This window comes from Anolis carolinensis, chromosome 1 (assembly GCF_035594765.1).
Source record: "Anolis carolinensis isolate JA03-04 chromosome 1, rAnoCar3.1.pri, whole genome shotgun sequence".
NCBI lineage: Eukaryota > Metazoa > Chordata > Lepidosauria > Squamata > Dactyloidae > Anolis > Anolis carolinensis.
In genome coordinates this window covers 28558038-28574268 of record NC_085841.1, presented here as the reverse complement: position 1 = coordinate 28574268, position 16231 = coordinate 28558038, and the positions used below count along the sequence as shown (strand labels likewise).

The following is a 16231-nucleotide window of genomic DNA, read 5'->3' as shown; positions in this document are numbered from 1 at the left end:
CTTCTTCTGTTTGTGTAATAGTATGCATCGATCTGCGCTGTGTGTCAAGGTTTCTAGCATGTGCTGACGGGCTTATGGGTCCCCTGGGCCTTGTCTTCCAGTCTGTGTAGACTATTTCAGGGTATGTGTGTGTTTCTTCCATTGACTGGCCTACTCTCCTCTCTGCTCCTTTAGTTTTGCTCTAGCCAGCCAAAGCAGAGAAGAACACAAATAACATTGCGTTCTCCTCCTCCGCCGATTGTCCAGCCAGTTGTCAGTCAGTGTGGTCCATTTGACAAAGTACTGGACTTTGACTCCATACTTTAGCTCAGCCATGTACTAAGTGGGTGGCCTGAATCATCCCATTGTATTAGCAATGAAAAAAGAGCTTGAGAATACTAAATTAAGAATAACACCACTGTGGTAATGAGGGTGTAACAAAACCCTGTTTCCTTTTAGATTTATTAGCATAATTAGTACAAACAAAGTGACTTTGCTGTTGGAACAAGTAACTATTTCTAGTTAACTTTTGAAGTCCCCTTGTGCATAAAATTATTTTGAGAGTTTTTTAAATTTTTATTCCATTATCTGAGAAAAAGGAGCACATTCAAGAGTGTTAACCCTTTTGAAAAAAATATGAAGACTGGATCTGTTAGGAATGAATTTAGGAAAAGCGACACGCCTCAGTCTTTAGTGTTCTCCTGACTGAAACTGACGTAAGTAAAATGCAAGCAGGCGGCATCAAATTACAAACTAACATTACTGATTGCTTTTAGAATGCACACACACTTGAAGTACATATATCCTAAAAGAAAGAAATAGGTAAGAAGAAGAGCTCCAGTGATTACATGATTCTGAAATCACACTCTTGAGATCTATGCAAATCTGTTGTAATATATGGCTTGGCGATATACAATGAATGCCTTTATACTGCCAAGCTGGTAACTACTGGCAGGGAGGTATGTGCACTGCTCAGTTGGCTTCCTGTAAGGGGTGGTCTGAAGGCAGCCGGCTTTGAAGATGACAGTGGTGTCAAGAAAATTTACACATGTAGGTAATATGCAGGTTTATAGAAGGATGGAAATTTGCAATAGATGGAATCTCGTGAGTAACTTCTCTCTATGGACCTAGTTCAACAAAATGCTCTCATTATTCCTAAAGGTAAAGAAAGCTCCTATATAACTGCTCAAAAAGGTGTTCCAGGTGTAGGTTTATAGTGTGTAAAAAGCTAAAATCTGTATGGGGAGATTCAAAGTATTGTCACCCTGTGCCATGAATCTTATAAAATGACATTTTATCAACCCCCTTCCCTCTTATCTGTCTGCAAGGAAGATAAAGTAGGGAAGAAATAGAATTGCCATAGAGAAAACTGGAGATGGCTTCTCCATCTTTAGTGGTCATGTAGAAGAGATTTTTTCATTATCTGTTTGTTAGCTGCTACACAAAGATGCAAGAGCTCCCTCCATTTTTTAGTCTGACAAGACTAGGAGAAGCTTAATAGAGGAGAGTGATATAACTATTTTTTGTGGTGTAGGGTACAAAACTACTCCTGGGTATAACTTCCAGTCATGTGTGTAGCCGTGATAATGTGGCATATTTATAACTACACCTTGAGTAATGGATTTTAAAAGAACCTGCAAGCCAGGAGGAGATGTGTGTATGTCAGCAGTTTTAGAAGCTGTGTCTCTCAAGTCATTTTCATGAGGATGTTGGTGTAAAGACACCAGGCCATAAGGCCGACTCCTTCTGGAAGATGAGCTGTGTGGGCCAATGTGTGATTTTTGGACATGCAAGTTTGCTTCCTCAAGTTTTTTTTCTAGGTGCCACTGTGTTTGGCAGATCATCTGATCTTTTTTTTTTTTTTACTCCATGTGTGTTATTTTTCTCTGAGATGCATATCATCCCCTATGGAGTTCTCTTTAAACTACTCTTTGGAAAGGAGAAGGATAACAACTGTTGAAGTAGGTGGTTGTTCCAAGTTGTGTGCCAGTCTTGAGAATTTGCCAAAAGCCAGTCAAAATAGAGGGTCTGTGTTTTGTCAGACAGGAGGTATTTCCAATTTCACTGCTGTTCTTTTGGCTCATTCTTGCACAAACTCTGATTTTCAGGTTTTAACAACATATTCAATGACATCCCAGTAAAATCTCAAATCCAGTTAACTTATGTTGCCATTTTCTTTCTGCTGCTATTCTATTCCGCCTCACTCAACTCTCAATTTGAAAATAGCTAGCATTAAAATTTACTAAATATGTTATGACATGGTATTTACAGTACTTCAGAGCCCAAGAACCTTTGAAGACCTCTGTGGCTTCTGAGCTCTAGGAACAGATGGGCCTGTGCTGTATACCTATGCAAGCTGCCCAGAGTGGAAAGATTTACTTTATTTGCCTGAACCTTTTAACAGGAACAGAACACATTAGGTAATATTCCAAGAGCTTTATTTAGACGGTTGAATTCACAGGGGCAGTGCGGAGAGTTACAGTTGGTCTTCTCTGGTAATGGCATTTGTGTGCATAGAGAGGGACAGTAAGTTTCCTGCAGGCTGAAGCTCTGGATTGATGCAACCCTGAAATCCAAATTCAGCCAAAATGGCATGAAGAAGCCATTTTAGTATAATGAATTAAACCATAACTATCTTTTATACTCAACAGTGGTTTAGCAATTGGATTTCTTTAATCGCCATCAATATTTATTTCCTTTCCACCTCTCCCTGTGGATCAGATAGGGAAAAACAACAAATAATGTAACACCAATGTATATTAAAATTGATCAATAAATACTTTAAAAACAGAATTTAAAAATCTCTACCAGAAGGTCACTTCACTGCCTGGGAGTGGCTAAAGAAAATGTCTCTGGGTAACAGTCAGTCTAGTGTATCCTACGGTAGAAGGCAATCTTGTAGATAACTTGGCTCTAGGGCTTTAATGGCACTACTGACTGTTGCATCTATCTGAGGGCCCTTCCACACAGCCATATAACCCAGAATATCAAGGTGGAAAATCCCACAATATCTGCTTTGAATTGGGTTATCTGAGTCCACATTTCTATATATTCCAGTTCAAAGCAGATAATGTGGGATTTTATTCTGCTGTGTGGAAGGGGCCTGGGTTGTCATTTGAAGTGGTGGCTCTAGGACCACAACTAGAACTGATTGGCACACCTCCAAACCAAGGTTAGGACCCTTGATGGTAAGCACCTTTGTCTTGTCTGGATTCAGTTTCAATTTGCTTGTCCTCAGCCAACCCATTACCACCTGTAGACATTCATTTAAAGGAGACATAATGCCTTTAACTGATACTATTGTTGAAGGCATACAGATTTATATTTAGGTTTCATTAGCATACTGATAGTGGTCTGCTCTTCGCTATGCCTCCAGATGAAATTTCCAGTGGTTTCATGTAAATATTAAGCAGCATTGGGAACAGTGGCACCTTGTGGTAGTACCTGTTTGAACCTATCTCCCTTTATGAGCCAACTAGAGCCTTAAGATCTGCTGGGGAGGCCCTGCTCTCGGTCCCACCCCCTTTGCAAGTGCGATTAGTGGGGACAAGAGACAGGGCATTCTCAGTGGTGGACCCTCGGCTGTGGAACTCTCTCCCCAGTGATGTTAGACTGGCCCCATCCCTCCTGGTCTTCAGGAAAAAACTAAAGACTTGGCCTTGAACACAGGCTTCAGAGAGTAGTGTAATATGGAATTTTAATGGATTGTTGCTTTTATGTATGTTGGACTTTCTGTCTCATATGTAAGCTGCCCCGAGTCCCTTCGGGGAGATGGTGGTGGAGTATAAAAATAAAATTGTTGGTATTATTATTATTATTATTATTATTATTATTATTATTATTATTATTATTATCTGGCAGCTTGAATAATGACTATGAGAAAATCAAGAAGTATGGAAAATCAAGACTCAGCATTATGTATGTTTTTAATCTGCTTTATTGTATTTATATGTTTTAACTGTTTATATGTCTTAATCTATATATATAAAAGAGTGATGGCATCACGGCGATGGACAAAACAACAAATCTACAGCCCCCCCAAACTCGAAAATTGGCAACGCAATCCATCATCCCCGCCTCCAGTAAGATACAACAAATTTACACATAAAACACTATCACAACACCAAAAAATGCCAAAACTAAGTACGCATGCGCAAAAACACCATGCTTCAACCCTTTATGGCGCTCGCGCGGCTCCAGTAAGATTTATATGACAATCACAATCCCCCCAATGCGAGGAAGGCCCCGCGGAGCCCCCCCCGCCTCACCCTCTCTCCTCCTCCTCCCTTCTCGGTTCTTCTCGGAGGTCTTCAAGCTCTTCAAGGTGAGGGGGGAAGAGGAGGGCACGGCCCTCGAGCAGGCCTGGACCTCCCCTCGAGTTGTTTGGGGCGCCAACCCCCGCCCTTCCCGGCCTCAGGGCCCTTCCTTTTCCCCCTCACCCGGTTAAACGGCTGATGGGGAAAAGGAAAGAGCCTCAGGCCAGGAAGGGTGGAAGTTGGCGCCCAAAACAAGTCAAGGGAAGGCCCAAGTTGGCCCAGGCTGAGCTTCCCCCTTTTCTGTTGTTGTTATTGTTGTTGTTGTTCTCACCCACAAATTACAACCCCTCCAATGCCTCAGAAGCCCCCCTTTTTCCCCTCTCAAACCCTATCGCCCTCACCTTTCCCTTCCCTGTAATAATTATTAATATAATAACTGATCATCAGTTAAGAATGTAATAATCACCAATAATAATACTAATTTATTATTAGTATAATACTGATAATCATTCGAGAACATAATAATTCATAATAATAGTCAGTTCTTATTATTATAACACTGACAATCATTCAACAATGTATTAACAAATCGTAATAATAGAAAATTATTATTATTATTATAGTAATAATCATTCACAAATTAATAATTATTATTATAACATTGATAATCATTCAACAATATAATAACAACTAATAATAAGTAGTTATTATTTTTATCACAATGATAATCATTCAAGACTATAATAATTATTATTGTTATAACAGAAGGCGCCTCATATAATCCACTTCTAAACAAATAATATCACATTATAAATATACACTAGAATCTCACTTATCCAACATAAACAAGCCGGCAGAACGTTGCATAAATAAATATGTTGGATAATAAGAAGGGATTCAGGAAAACCAATTACACATCGAATTAGGTCATCATTATACAAATTAAACACCAAAACATCATGTTATACAACAAATTTGACACAAAAAGTAGTTCCATGCGCAGTAATGCTATGTAGTAATTACTGTATTTGCAAATTTACCACCAAAATATCACAATACATTAAAAACACTCACTCCAAAAACATTGACTATTAAAAGGCAGACTCCATTGCATAATCCAGAACATTGCATAAACGAATGTTGGGTGAGATTCTACTGTAATATGAAATAATTACTGTGGTACAATAATACACAACAATATCATCTCAGGACAGTAAATAAAGATCAACACTCTAAAAACACAGCTATTCCATCCAGGAAACAATCAGGGCCATCTAACACCTCCCACCAAAGGATTCCCCCCTTCACACAGGAAACCACCCACACTTTGAACCTACAAGGCCATTCCGTACTCATCACTCTCTCATCTCAGCACAGTAAATAAACAACAACAGTCTGAAAACACACAAATTCCATCCAGGAAACAATCAGGACCACCTAGCACCTCCCAACAAAGCATTCCCCCCCTCTAACACACGGAACCACCCAAGCTTTGAAACTACAAGGCCATTCCGTACTCTGGGGCCAATTTGCAATATATTAATATATATAATAATACAATACATATATAATACAATACATTGTATATACATATAATACTGCTAATAATATTATAATACACTACAATATAATACTAATAACAAAACAAAACAATATATATATATATATATATATATATATATATATTACTACTAATATTGTGAAATAGTCGTATATGTTATAGCGTAATATCCTATCATATGTCTTTAATGTAATAAATGAATAAATAATACTGTATAATTTTTGTTGACGGTCACAACAAAAATAAAACCCAATGTAGATTGACCAACATCACTAAAAAAAAGCCACAGCAACGCGTGGCTGGGCACAGCTAGTTGCTTTATAATCTGATGTTATATTTATTATTGTGTGTTTGATGCGGCATTGAATTTTTACCATAATCTGTTAGTCACTTTGAGTCCCCATCAGGGTGAGAAGAGCAGGGAATAAATAAATATAGTAAATAAATAAATGTCATATAACAGCTCCTTTTTGGAGTAGTTACCCTTATAATTACTACTACATTATACAATGGTGAGATTGTGCCATATACTCTTTGCATGATACAGAGCTAGATTGTTTTCTCTTTACCCCAGACTGCCATTCCCCCCAATCATAGAGTGGTCAACAATCAGCTACTCGTCATCCATTAAATCAATTGCTTAATAATAGCCCCACACTTATATAAGCACATTGATTTGATGACTCTACTGTAGTTGAGTCTAGCAGTTGAGTTCAGAGCACTATTCAACTTTGTGTCATCCCTTTCTGTATTCTCTGGTGGACTACCAAGGATGAAGGATTGGGACTGGAAATGAATAGAGGAAGCCACTGCAAGATAGAAATTAGAAATGATGGAATATCCTCAGCTTCAGATATAGGGGTTCAGCACAAAGTAGTAGTCATGATAGTTCTGACTCTGAGTTCCAAATTAGAGCATCAACAGCAGTTCAGTGCAGTGGGGCTTTATGTTACATGAACTGAAAAACAGTACTCGGTTTACAGGATTTTAAACAGGATTGGTTTGAGCACCTGCTACTCAAGAGAGGAAGCATGAGATGTCATTGCGCTATGTAATCCGAGACTCGGGCTGTGATCATCCTCATTTCAAACTGCAGATTCAGTACTGTTGTTGGTCTCAGTTAATTCTCCTTAAGTGCCTCTTCTGGCATATAGCATATTATGACTAAACTATGTCAGCAATGCCCGGTGAAATATCAGGTGTGTATGCATATGTTGCTTGAATAAAATTCTGGGTAGCTGACTACATAGTTTCTATACTTTTTATAACATGTTGCTGCTCACTCAAGAATAACACAAAAAGTATAATTCCTTATATCACATAAAGGACTATCCTTAGCTTTGAGAATTTACACTACAATCCTGTATTTGTCTACTCAGCAGTTAGCGCTACTGAGGACAGTGAAGTTCTCTCCCACATAAGTAGGTCAAGGATGGTACCCTAATAGAGATTCCCTTTGTTTTGATGAAGAATTTAATTTATTTCAGTGCAGAATTATGATGCTGTAGTTGACTTTAGGAGTCTGCATTCTGGATATGCTTTCGCATTTTACTTCCTTGTTGTCAGAGTGAAAAATATTAAGGCTGTACAAAGCAAAGCCTGTTTACGAAATGTTTCACATACTTTCCCAGGCCATGATGTACGGAATGCATACTAAATGGTGTGAAGAACAATCCTCATATAAACCAATCTGTTGCCTATTACGATTGTGTGCAGCAATCCCTGGGATGTTTTCTTGGTAGTAGGACTGTGGCTACTCTCAAGTAAACTTGCATGTAATTGCAGCCAAAAATAAGTTCTGTGACTGCTGAGCTGGAAGCATCCAAAATATCAACAGGCTGAAATTTCATGGCTGCAGGCAAAAACAACCTCTTGAACTGAAATGACTCCAACAAAATACAGGCTGCGTAACTGGAAATCCAGCTTTATTTTCTTAATAGGTACAATTAGAAGCACGTGGTGGTTTTTTAAAAATTTGTGAGTCCAACGGCTAAGTAGAAATATTTATAAATGATTAGTTTAATTTGTCTGTTGCATTCATTAGAGGAGACCGCAGGCAGCTGGGAAATGGTGTAGAGCAGCAAACAAGAGAGAGAAAGCAGCTCATAAAAAGAAGGGAGACTGAATGGCAGCCAATGGGGGCAGTTAATCCATAAGCAGTGCAAGGATGCTGGTCAAGCACCAAACTTGGTGTCGGATTTTTTTTTTCCATCCATGCCTTTTTCTCTGGGCCCCATCATGCAACTTGTCCTTTTGTATTAATCCAAGCATTTTTTTTAAAAAAAGGTTTGCTTAATTAAAAGCCTGTGTTTTTTTTCTCTACTGAGCAAGAGAAAACCAGCCACGCTCTTCTGACTCAGGAGGAGGGCTGGGAAAGCCTGATCAGGTCTTGCCCTGACAATTCAGCCCACTGTTTAAAGCGACGACAGTTGAGCCCTCTGTTCATTCAAGCAAATGCAGTTTGTTCAGGAGAACATTCAGTCCAGAAAGACCCCAACAAAATGAAAGGCTTACATTGCACAGGAAGGAGAAGAGGGATAAAATCTGGGGGCACATAGAGTTTCTTGGCAAACCCTTTCCCCCCACAAAACCCTTCCTCGCCAAAGTGAACATAACAAAATATTCTTTTTGGCAAATATTTCTTGCAGGATTAAACACACACATGAACATAGGAGGAGAGAAGGAGAAGAATTTTGAGTATTTTTTCTAGAAATGTGTTGAAACCCTACAATTTTGAAACAACAGCTTCTCTTTGCTTCTCTTACAGATTACAAAAAGGTACCTGAAGCTGCTATCCTCGATGAGAATTATAGGTGCTGGCCATCCTACCATCACAAGGGATGTCTCCTTTCTGTGTTTGATATTAATGAAGCCATTGAGGTTTGCGAGAGCCATTCGCAGTGCAAAGCTTTTGTTCTCACCAACCAAACAACATGGACAGGTAACAGACACTTAACAATTTCTCTGTGATGATGATGATGATGATGATAATAATAATAATCATAATAATCATTTTATTTCTTATCTGCCTCTTCTCGTGGCTCGAGGCAGGTTAAGGAAGATAACTAGCAAGATAGGTAGATTTAAACCACATGGGGAAATGACTTTTTGGCACCTCAACTCCCTGAATCTTCCAATCAAGGTCAATAGGAGGCTTGGGGTATCATGGTCCAAAAAAGTAATATTTAAAGCTCTGGCTTGAAATTTGCAAGAGGTCTGTCTTGCCATTTTTAGATGTTTTTGAATTTGCAATACACAGTCTACTTGCAGCTTATGTTAGAAAAGCCCATAGCTCTGCATAGAAAGATTTTTTCCTTCACAGCTGACTTCCTACCAAATTTAATTCTTTGTGATATTTATTATATATTGAAATCACCCTATAGTAGATGTTAGTCACAGGTGATCTTCCATTGCCCTTCCATATTTCTCTCCAGTCTGGCTCATGCTACATTTTTTTGGCACAAAGATCAGTACTCTCAGAATAAATATGATAAAAAAGGAGATGAATAAAACTGAAATCTCAATAAAATGCAGCGGCAAAAGGTAGAATTTAAAAATGCATTAGGAGATTGAAACAGGAACAAGGCAGCTAATACAAATACTGGAAACCAGCTGTCGTGTGGTAAGATTGCAAAGCACAATATCAGAGTGAAAAATATAAAATACCAGATATCAATAAATATTTGTGTCAGTATATATTTGTATATATGTATGTATATGTATGTATGTGTGTGTGTAATATGTGTGTGTGTATATAGATAAATAGCTATATAGATATATAAAATCTTATATAAATAAGTTTGTGTACATATAGATTCTTGTTGATGTGCATTTGTATGAAGTACATATGCAGACACAAATCAATAAATATCTCTGTTTATTTTTGTGTGTACATTCACACACACATTACCCAAATACAATGTCATTGGAGAATAGAAAGGGTTTCTCTTGTCATCAGCCTGGAAGGCTTTAGTGAAGCAGTTTCACCATTAAGGGGCCTGCCAAATTTCAAATAAGTGGCACTTGGGTCATGGCCTTGAATGATGGCCTCCGTCTACAAAACCTGTCATGGCAGTATCTACAGCAGAACATTAGGTTGCTATTGCTGACTCTTGAGAGTGTTGGCATTGGGGAGTGCACTGTCCTTTGTGTTAAAAGTGTAGGCAGAAGGTAGAGGAAGGACAAGCAGCTGCAAAAGTAATTCTGCCAGATACATTCCAGCGCCTTTACTTTATCAGTCATGATGAGTTCCGTGGAGATTAGTGTGTATGTGTGCTGGGAGACTACATCCAGCTGGATGAAATGTGAGCAGGAGCTTCCTTTGACAAGTAGAGTATTTTAACCACCAGAAGATGCTAAGGACTGCAATCTTACTCTAAGGGCAGCCTCAGATGACCTCAGGGAAAATTGTGCTATGCATGCTGCAAGGTCGTATATGCTGTTGATTGGCAGCCTTGTTTATTATTAACATCAAACATGCACAAGAAGGCATATTCCAAGGAATTAAACACTTTTTAAAATGATAGCAGTGCTTTTGTTAGCCACAGGCTACAGGCATAGTAGTGCATTTTCATCCAAAAATCTGACCTGAAACATTTGAACCACTAGGATTTTTGGCCAGTTGGGTGGATGATTTTTGACATTTAGAGGAAGGGTCAGGATTCTTTCATTCGGGTCATTTTATGTTACAGAAAGGTCCAGGAGCTTCAGGGAGCTTGCAGGAAGGATGGGGGTCACAAAAAGAGCTCGGGGCTGCTAGCACTCTATCTGTTTCCATTTCTGGATAAAATCATGTGCAGTTGAGGAAAGCTTGCCAGAAACCTATTACAGTTCAACCTGGATACTATGTTAATTACTACCATGTGAAGCTCAAAGCTAAAATATGAGAATGTACCTTTCAATTTTATTTGGGAGTGAATCTCCTTTTTTGGGAATGTACTGATGAATTCCAGTTTGTCACGCCAGTGCTGAAATTTTGCATTACTTTTTATTTTTTTATTTTTAACCATCCCAAAATCTACACATATATGTATACATAAAACACATATACTTCAGAACAGTGCCTATAATAATTGTTCCTCATTACACTATTTCCCCCCTTTCACCCCACCCGTTGCAGTGACCTCTTGTCCTTTGGGTTGAGGACATTCAACCTTAACCTTCCTTCCCAGTAAAACATTCACCCATTCATAGAATCATAAAATCATAGAGTTGGAAGAGACCCTGTGGGCCATCCAGTCCAACCCCCTGCCAAGAAGCAGGAAAATCGCATTCAAAGCACCCCTGACAGATGGCCATCCAGGCTCTGTTTAAAAGCCTCCAAAGAAGGAGCCTCAACCACACTCCAGGGCAGAGAATTCCACTGCTTAACAGCTCTCACAGTGAGGATGTTCAGGTGGAATCTCCTTTCCTGTAATTTGAAGCTGTTGTTCTGCGTCCTAGTCTCCAGGGCAGCAGAAAACAAGCCTGATCCCTCCTTCCTATGACTTCCCCTCACATATTTATACATTCTTCCCTCTAGCACAAGAATAATCACCTAAAAATTACAAGCAAAAATTATAACAAAGCGTAAATTATGGAGCCTATTCTAAAATGCTTTCTTTTCTTCCCACAAAGTTCAAAGATTATTCCCATTCCTTATCAAAGTTCTTCTCTATTTCCTCATCATAACCAATTGATCCATATACATCATTCCAAAAACTTTCACTATCCATTTTCTTTTTCTCTCCTTCATCTCTAGCCCCTGTCCCTTTGCCTTCTTTTTCTCCCTTCTCTATTGTTGCATATTCAGTGCTGAAATTTTGTTAGGAGAACTTGACTTGTTGGACCACACTGAATTTTGCATGCACATATACTATGAAAAGGGAAATTCCGTTTATTTCTTCTATCTTACTCTTGTCTACCCATGTGGGAGAAATGATCCAACATGCTATCAAGGCATGCCTAGGGGTTGGGGGAGACGCTGTATGAAGAGCCGCTCATTGCTCAAGATTCAATGGAGCGATTGTACTAAGGAACATCTTCCATCTGCAGAGTCATAGAAAGGCAGTTTCCCCCTTCCCACTGCAGGCCTTGTGCACCTTCAAACATCTAGAGAAAGTTTCTGCATAGCCCAGAAGTCTGAAAGAGTGCAGTTGGGAAAATGTCTGTCTGGTCATCCTAGTTGACATTTGATGATGGATTCAGCCCACTATTTCTATGGGCAACAACTCCCATCTTTTAATTACTGGTGTTATGCTGTTTTTGGGTTTGACTGGGCTACAGTGGATTTTAGTGAGATTTAAGGATTTGATTAATATTATTAGTGTTTGTTTTAATGTTGGAAACTGTAAATAGATTCATAAAATATAGCAAGTCACAGTTCACTTCTGGTGTTTTGAAACTCAAAGGGCAATTATATGCTTGATTGCATTGTTCAAATTGCTTATTTCCTTCCCCATCCAAAAGAGATTGGAGGCAGTAATAATGTTCAATTTATAACACTCTCAGCTCTAATGTTCTGGAGCCTCTTACTTCCTACCCTAAAACAACAGACTTGATTTTGAATCAGTGTATGTGTGCGCGTGTCCCCACATTCACATGTGCACACTTTCAAAGTTGGCTGTCAATTTATAATGACTGGGTGAATTTTACAGGGCTTTCTTGGGCTTTTATACCTTTCCCAGTTTTTGATTACTGATAGTCTTTAAGAGGGAAAGATCTCAAGACATAGAAGTGCTGTGTTACTTGATGGTCTTGATTTGGTGCATCATGTATAAATGCTGAGAGGACCAATTTATTTTCAAGAGGTTTTTCTCCTCATCTTCTCCCATGTTTTAAAACATTGTTATTGCTTCTTCTTTGTTTTCCACCAAGGTCGTCAGCTTGCCTTCTTCAAGATGGGATCCACTTCCATGGTGTCTGATCGTGACAAGACCACATATGTGAAAGTGACGGATTGAAAGCCAATGTCATCAATTAAGTTTATTCTGTGTAGGCTTACTCAGAAGTAATGCCTAAGTTCTGATAGGTTTACTCCCTTGTAAGTGTGCATAGGACTAGAACCAGCTAATATGAAATATGACCGAGATCTGCATGTCAATGTAGTCTTTGGTTGCATGCAAAGAAGCTGAGGATGGAGAGGGAATTGCACTAACACTTATTCTAATCTACAAAATGTGGAACCAAACTTTAAAGAAGAGACAAGCATGACCAGGACAAATGTGCAATAGGACAACATTTTTAAAATGTGACTTTTTTGTAGAAGCAGAATGAAATCCAAAATGTGATACACTTTGAGGCTTGCCACAAGTTGTTTTGAAACAACAGGCACCCCGAGTGGGCTTTTCCTTCTAGGGTTACACAAGCTATGTAAAGTTTTGCATAGGAGTTGCTAGGAAATTCTTCCATTCCCCAGGGAGTTTGGGATCTTCTGTTCAGATATTTATGCAAGCAAGTACAATCATTGCAGTTAATCGTCTTGTGTTCCAAAGCTAACAATCAAAACTTCTGGAAGACAATAATTACTTCTGTTCCTTGTATCAAATATAGAAGACCAAACCTAATGATGACCTTTGGGTCAAGATGGCATTGAAAAAGAAAGAATTTCAATTAGATTGAATCTGGCGAGAAGAAGGAAGGAAGGAAGGAAGGAAGGAAGGAAGGAAGGAAGGAAGGAAGGAAGGAAGGAAGGAAGGAAGGAAATAGAGGAAACGCACAAGATATGAACCTAGTCTAGATGTATACATTAATCACAAGATAGTACAATCTAAGTGTCCCTTATTGCATACATACATACTGAGATATCTTGGATATGAGGTCCAAGTCTAAACAAGAAATTCACTTTTGCTTCATATACACCTTATACACATAGACTGAAGATAATTTTATACAATATTTTAAATAATTTTGTGCATGAAACAAAGTTTGCGTGCACCGAACCATCAGAAAGCAAAGGTGTCAAGTTCTCAGTTGCCTTTGTGGATGATTTTGAATTTTGGAGTCTTTCAGATTTTGGAATTCTGGATAAGGGATGCTCAACCTTTATTACTGGGGTTGTTGCCAAATTAAAAGTGTATTCAATTGATTTTATCAGTCTTAATAGATAAATCAACATATATCTCTCAATGGGAAAGAGATTAAAAATACTTACCTAGAAGGTGAGCCATCATTATTATTACCGCCATTATCATCATTGGCTTCTTTCTGATATTAGAGAAGGCATTTCTTTCTTCCTCTCCATTTTTTTTACTCTAGAAGGAATTAAAAATTGTACTTAATAGCTTTACAGATCTGGAAGGCATCTCTTTAGATCTGTGGAGTGAATCCTTCACCCCATGGGTCCTGCCTGGGACCCAAAAGCTCTTTTTTGTAATCCTACCCACCTTCAATACATTCCAATCATAAAGAAAAGCACCCTTCCTCAAAAATGCAATTTACAATGAATCTCACTTTTTGGGAATGCATGGATTCTCCTTTCTTTTTTTAAAAAAAACAAGATGCATCTTTTACTGGATTTTAAAAAAGCAATTTTCCAAAAGTGGTGCTGGATTTCCACCTATTTCTATATAGATTTTTTCCCATTTGGTGGGTCCATGTTCCCCTAGCGCAGTGGTTCTCAACCTGTGGGTCCCCAGGTGTTTTGGCCTACAACTCTCAGAAATCCCAGCCAGTTTACCAGCTGTTAGGATTTTTGGGAGTTGAAGGTCAAAACATCTGGGGACCCACAGGTTGAGAACCACTGCCCTAGTGGGTTTCCAAGGCAAGACATCTGGATTCTTGGGCCATGTCACTGCCTTGTTATGTTCATAAGCACATCCAATAAGTTATTTAACATGTTTTGTCCAGTTCATCAAGGATGCATTTTTACCTGTTTAAAATGTTTTTAATCAGTTAGACCAGGCATGGGTAAACCTTCGCCCTCCAGATGTTTTAAACTTCAACTCCCACAACTCCTAACATCATTGTGGGAGTTGAAGTCCAAAACACCTGGAGGGTCAAAGTTTGCCCATGCCTGGGTTAGACTGATGATTCAGCTAAATGTTGCAACCTTACTATGCGTAGACTGTTTAACTATCAAGATGTCTGTGGTTACAAGAGAGATCTGTACATTGCAGAGTCCCAAAGGGTCATTCTGAACTTGAGGTCAGTTCAACAGATGCACTGTATTTCTCCCCATACATCTACAAAACAGTGTCCCAATCTTATCTGCAACAATTTAGTTTTCCCATATGAGTTAACAGAAACAATGCCCTTGAAAAATGTTTTGTAAGAGCTTTTTCATGCATGAACTAGCCTTATTCTTTCTTAGGGAAAGAAATAGCAGCATTACTTTGTTCATACTTCATGTAGCTTGTTCAGCTTATCCAACAACAGTTGAACCCTTATCTATCCACACAGTTTTTCTTGAGATCCATTTTCTTGGTCATGATAGAATGGAACACAAGAGCAAAAGAGACAAAATGCAAAAAATGTTATTTGGATATTCATAAATGTAGAGATTATTGTGAAATGTGACATGTTCATTTAGTTGAATAGTATAATCTAAGTCAAAAAGGATTATTCACCAAGGTTTTGGAATGGGATCTGTTTTTTGGTGAGCATTCTGCAAGGACTTTAATATCTGAATGAATCGAAAGGTTTGAATACTCAGGTTCCTGGAATAGCTTATCTCTGCTAGGGACTCTGTTTTGAAATATATTCTGGATCACAATTGGATCCAACTGTCAGACCTGTCCCAAAGCAAGCAAAAATGAACAATTCATATTAAATCGATTTCTGCATATCATTATGTTCAAAACATTTGGGGAAGAAATATGTTCTTCATGTAGTCATATGTCAAATTAAAACTGGCCATTTTCTTTAACAATGTTTCCATGATCCATCAGCAGAGCAGCTAACAATAATGAACAGCACAATATTGCAAGGGTATCTTATGACCAAAGATACCTTTCTCCTAGTGAATCTTTGGAGTTCTGGTAATACTAATTGCTAGCTTTAAGAACAAATGAGCTTAACAGCAGCAAATGAACCCAAGCCTTAATAATGCAATAGAAATAGTGAAATCTTTTCATAGGCAAAGTGTGTTTAGATAATATGCTTTCAGTGAAAGCAATCAAGGAAATGTTAAAAATGACAAATGTCATGCTGTTTTTTTAGTTTGTACATTCAAGAATCTTTTGTACTTTTGTTCTTAAATTGTTTATTTTTGCAAAAAAATTAAAATGAAATGGAAACTGTTTTTTGCCATCGTTGTTATTCTTTTTTCTCCTATATTTTAGTTTAAAATAAGAAATTTCTTCAGTGAACTTGTGAATACCCAGGTTTTACTTCTTTAGAGTTAGTGGCTGTAAGAAATGAAATGATGCTCTTTTATACAATGATCATGTGGTTCACCATATTGATGCAATTTGCCTTATTTTTGTATAGACTGCTTTATCAAAAATATTCAATGGGC

At 38.3% G+C, this 16231-nt stretch overlaps 1 protein-coding gene across 1 annotated transcript in view; it reads left to right on the top strand.

The window, feature by feature from the left end:
• The window catches only part of pkdcc (protein kinase domain containing, cytoplasmic), a 63438-nt gene extending 47423 nt beyond the window's left edge, over nt 1-16015 (top strand). The window contains exons 6-7 of the mRNA XM_008125785.3: nt 8564-8737; nt 12652-16015. Of these exons, the coding sequence (XP_008123992.3) occupies nt 8564-8737; nt 12652-12737 (260 nt within the window). The 3' untranslated portion in view covers nt 12738-16015. The remainder of the gene's footprint in view (nt 1-8563; nt 8738-12651) is intronic.
• Nucleotides 16016-16231: the final 216 nt, after the last annotated feature.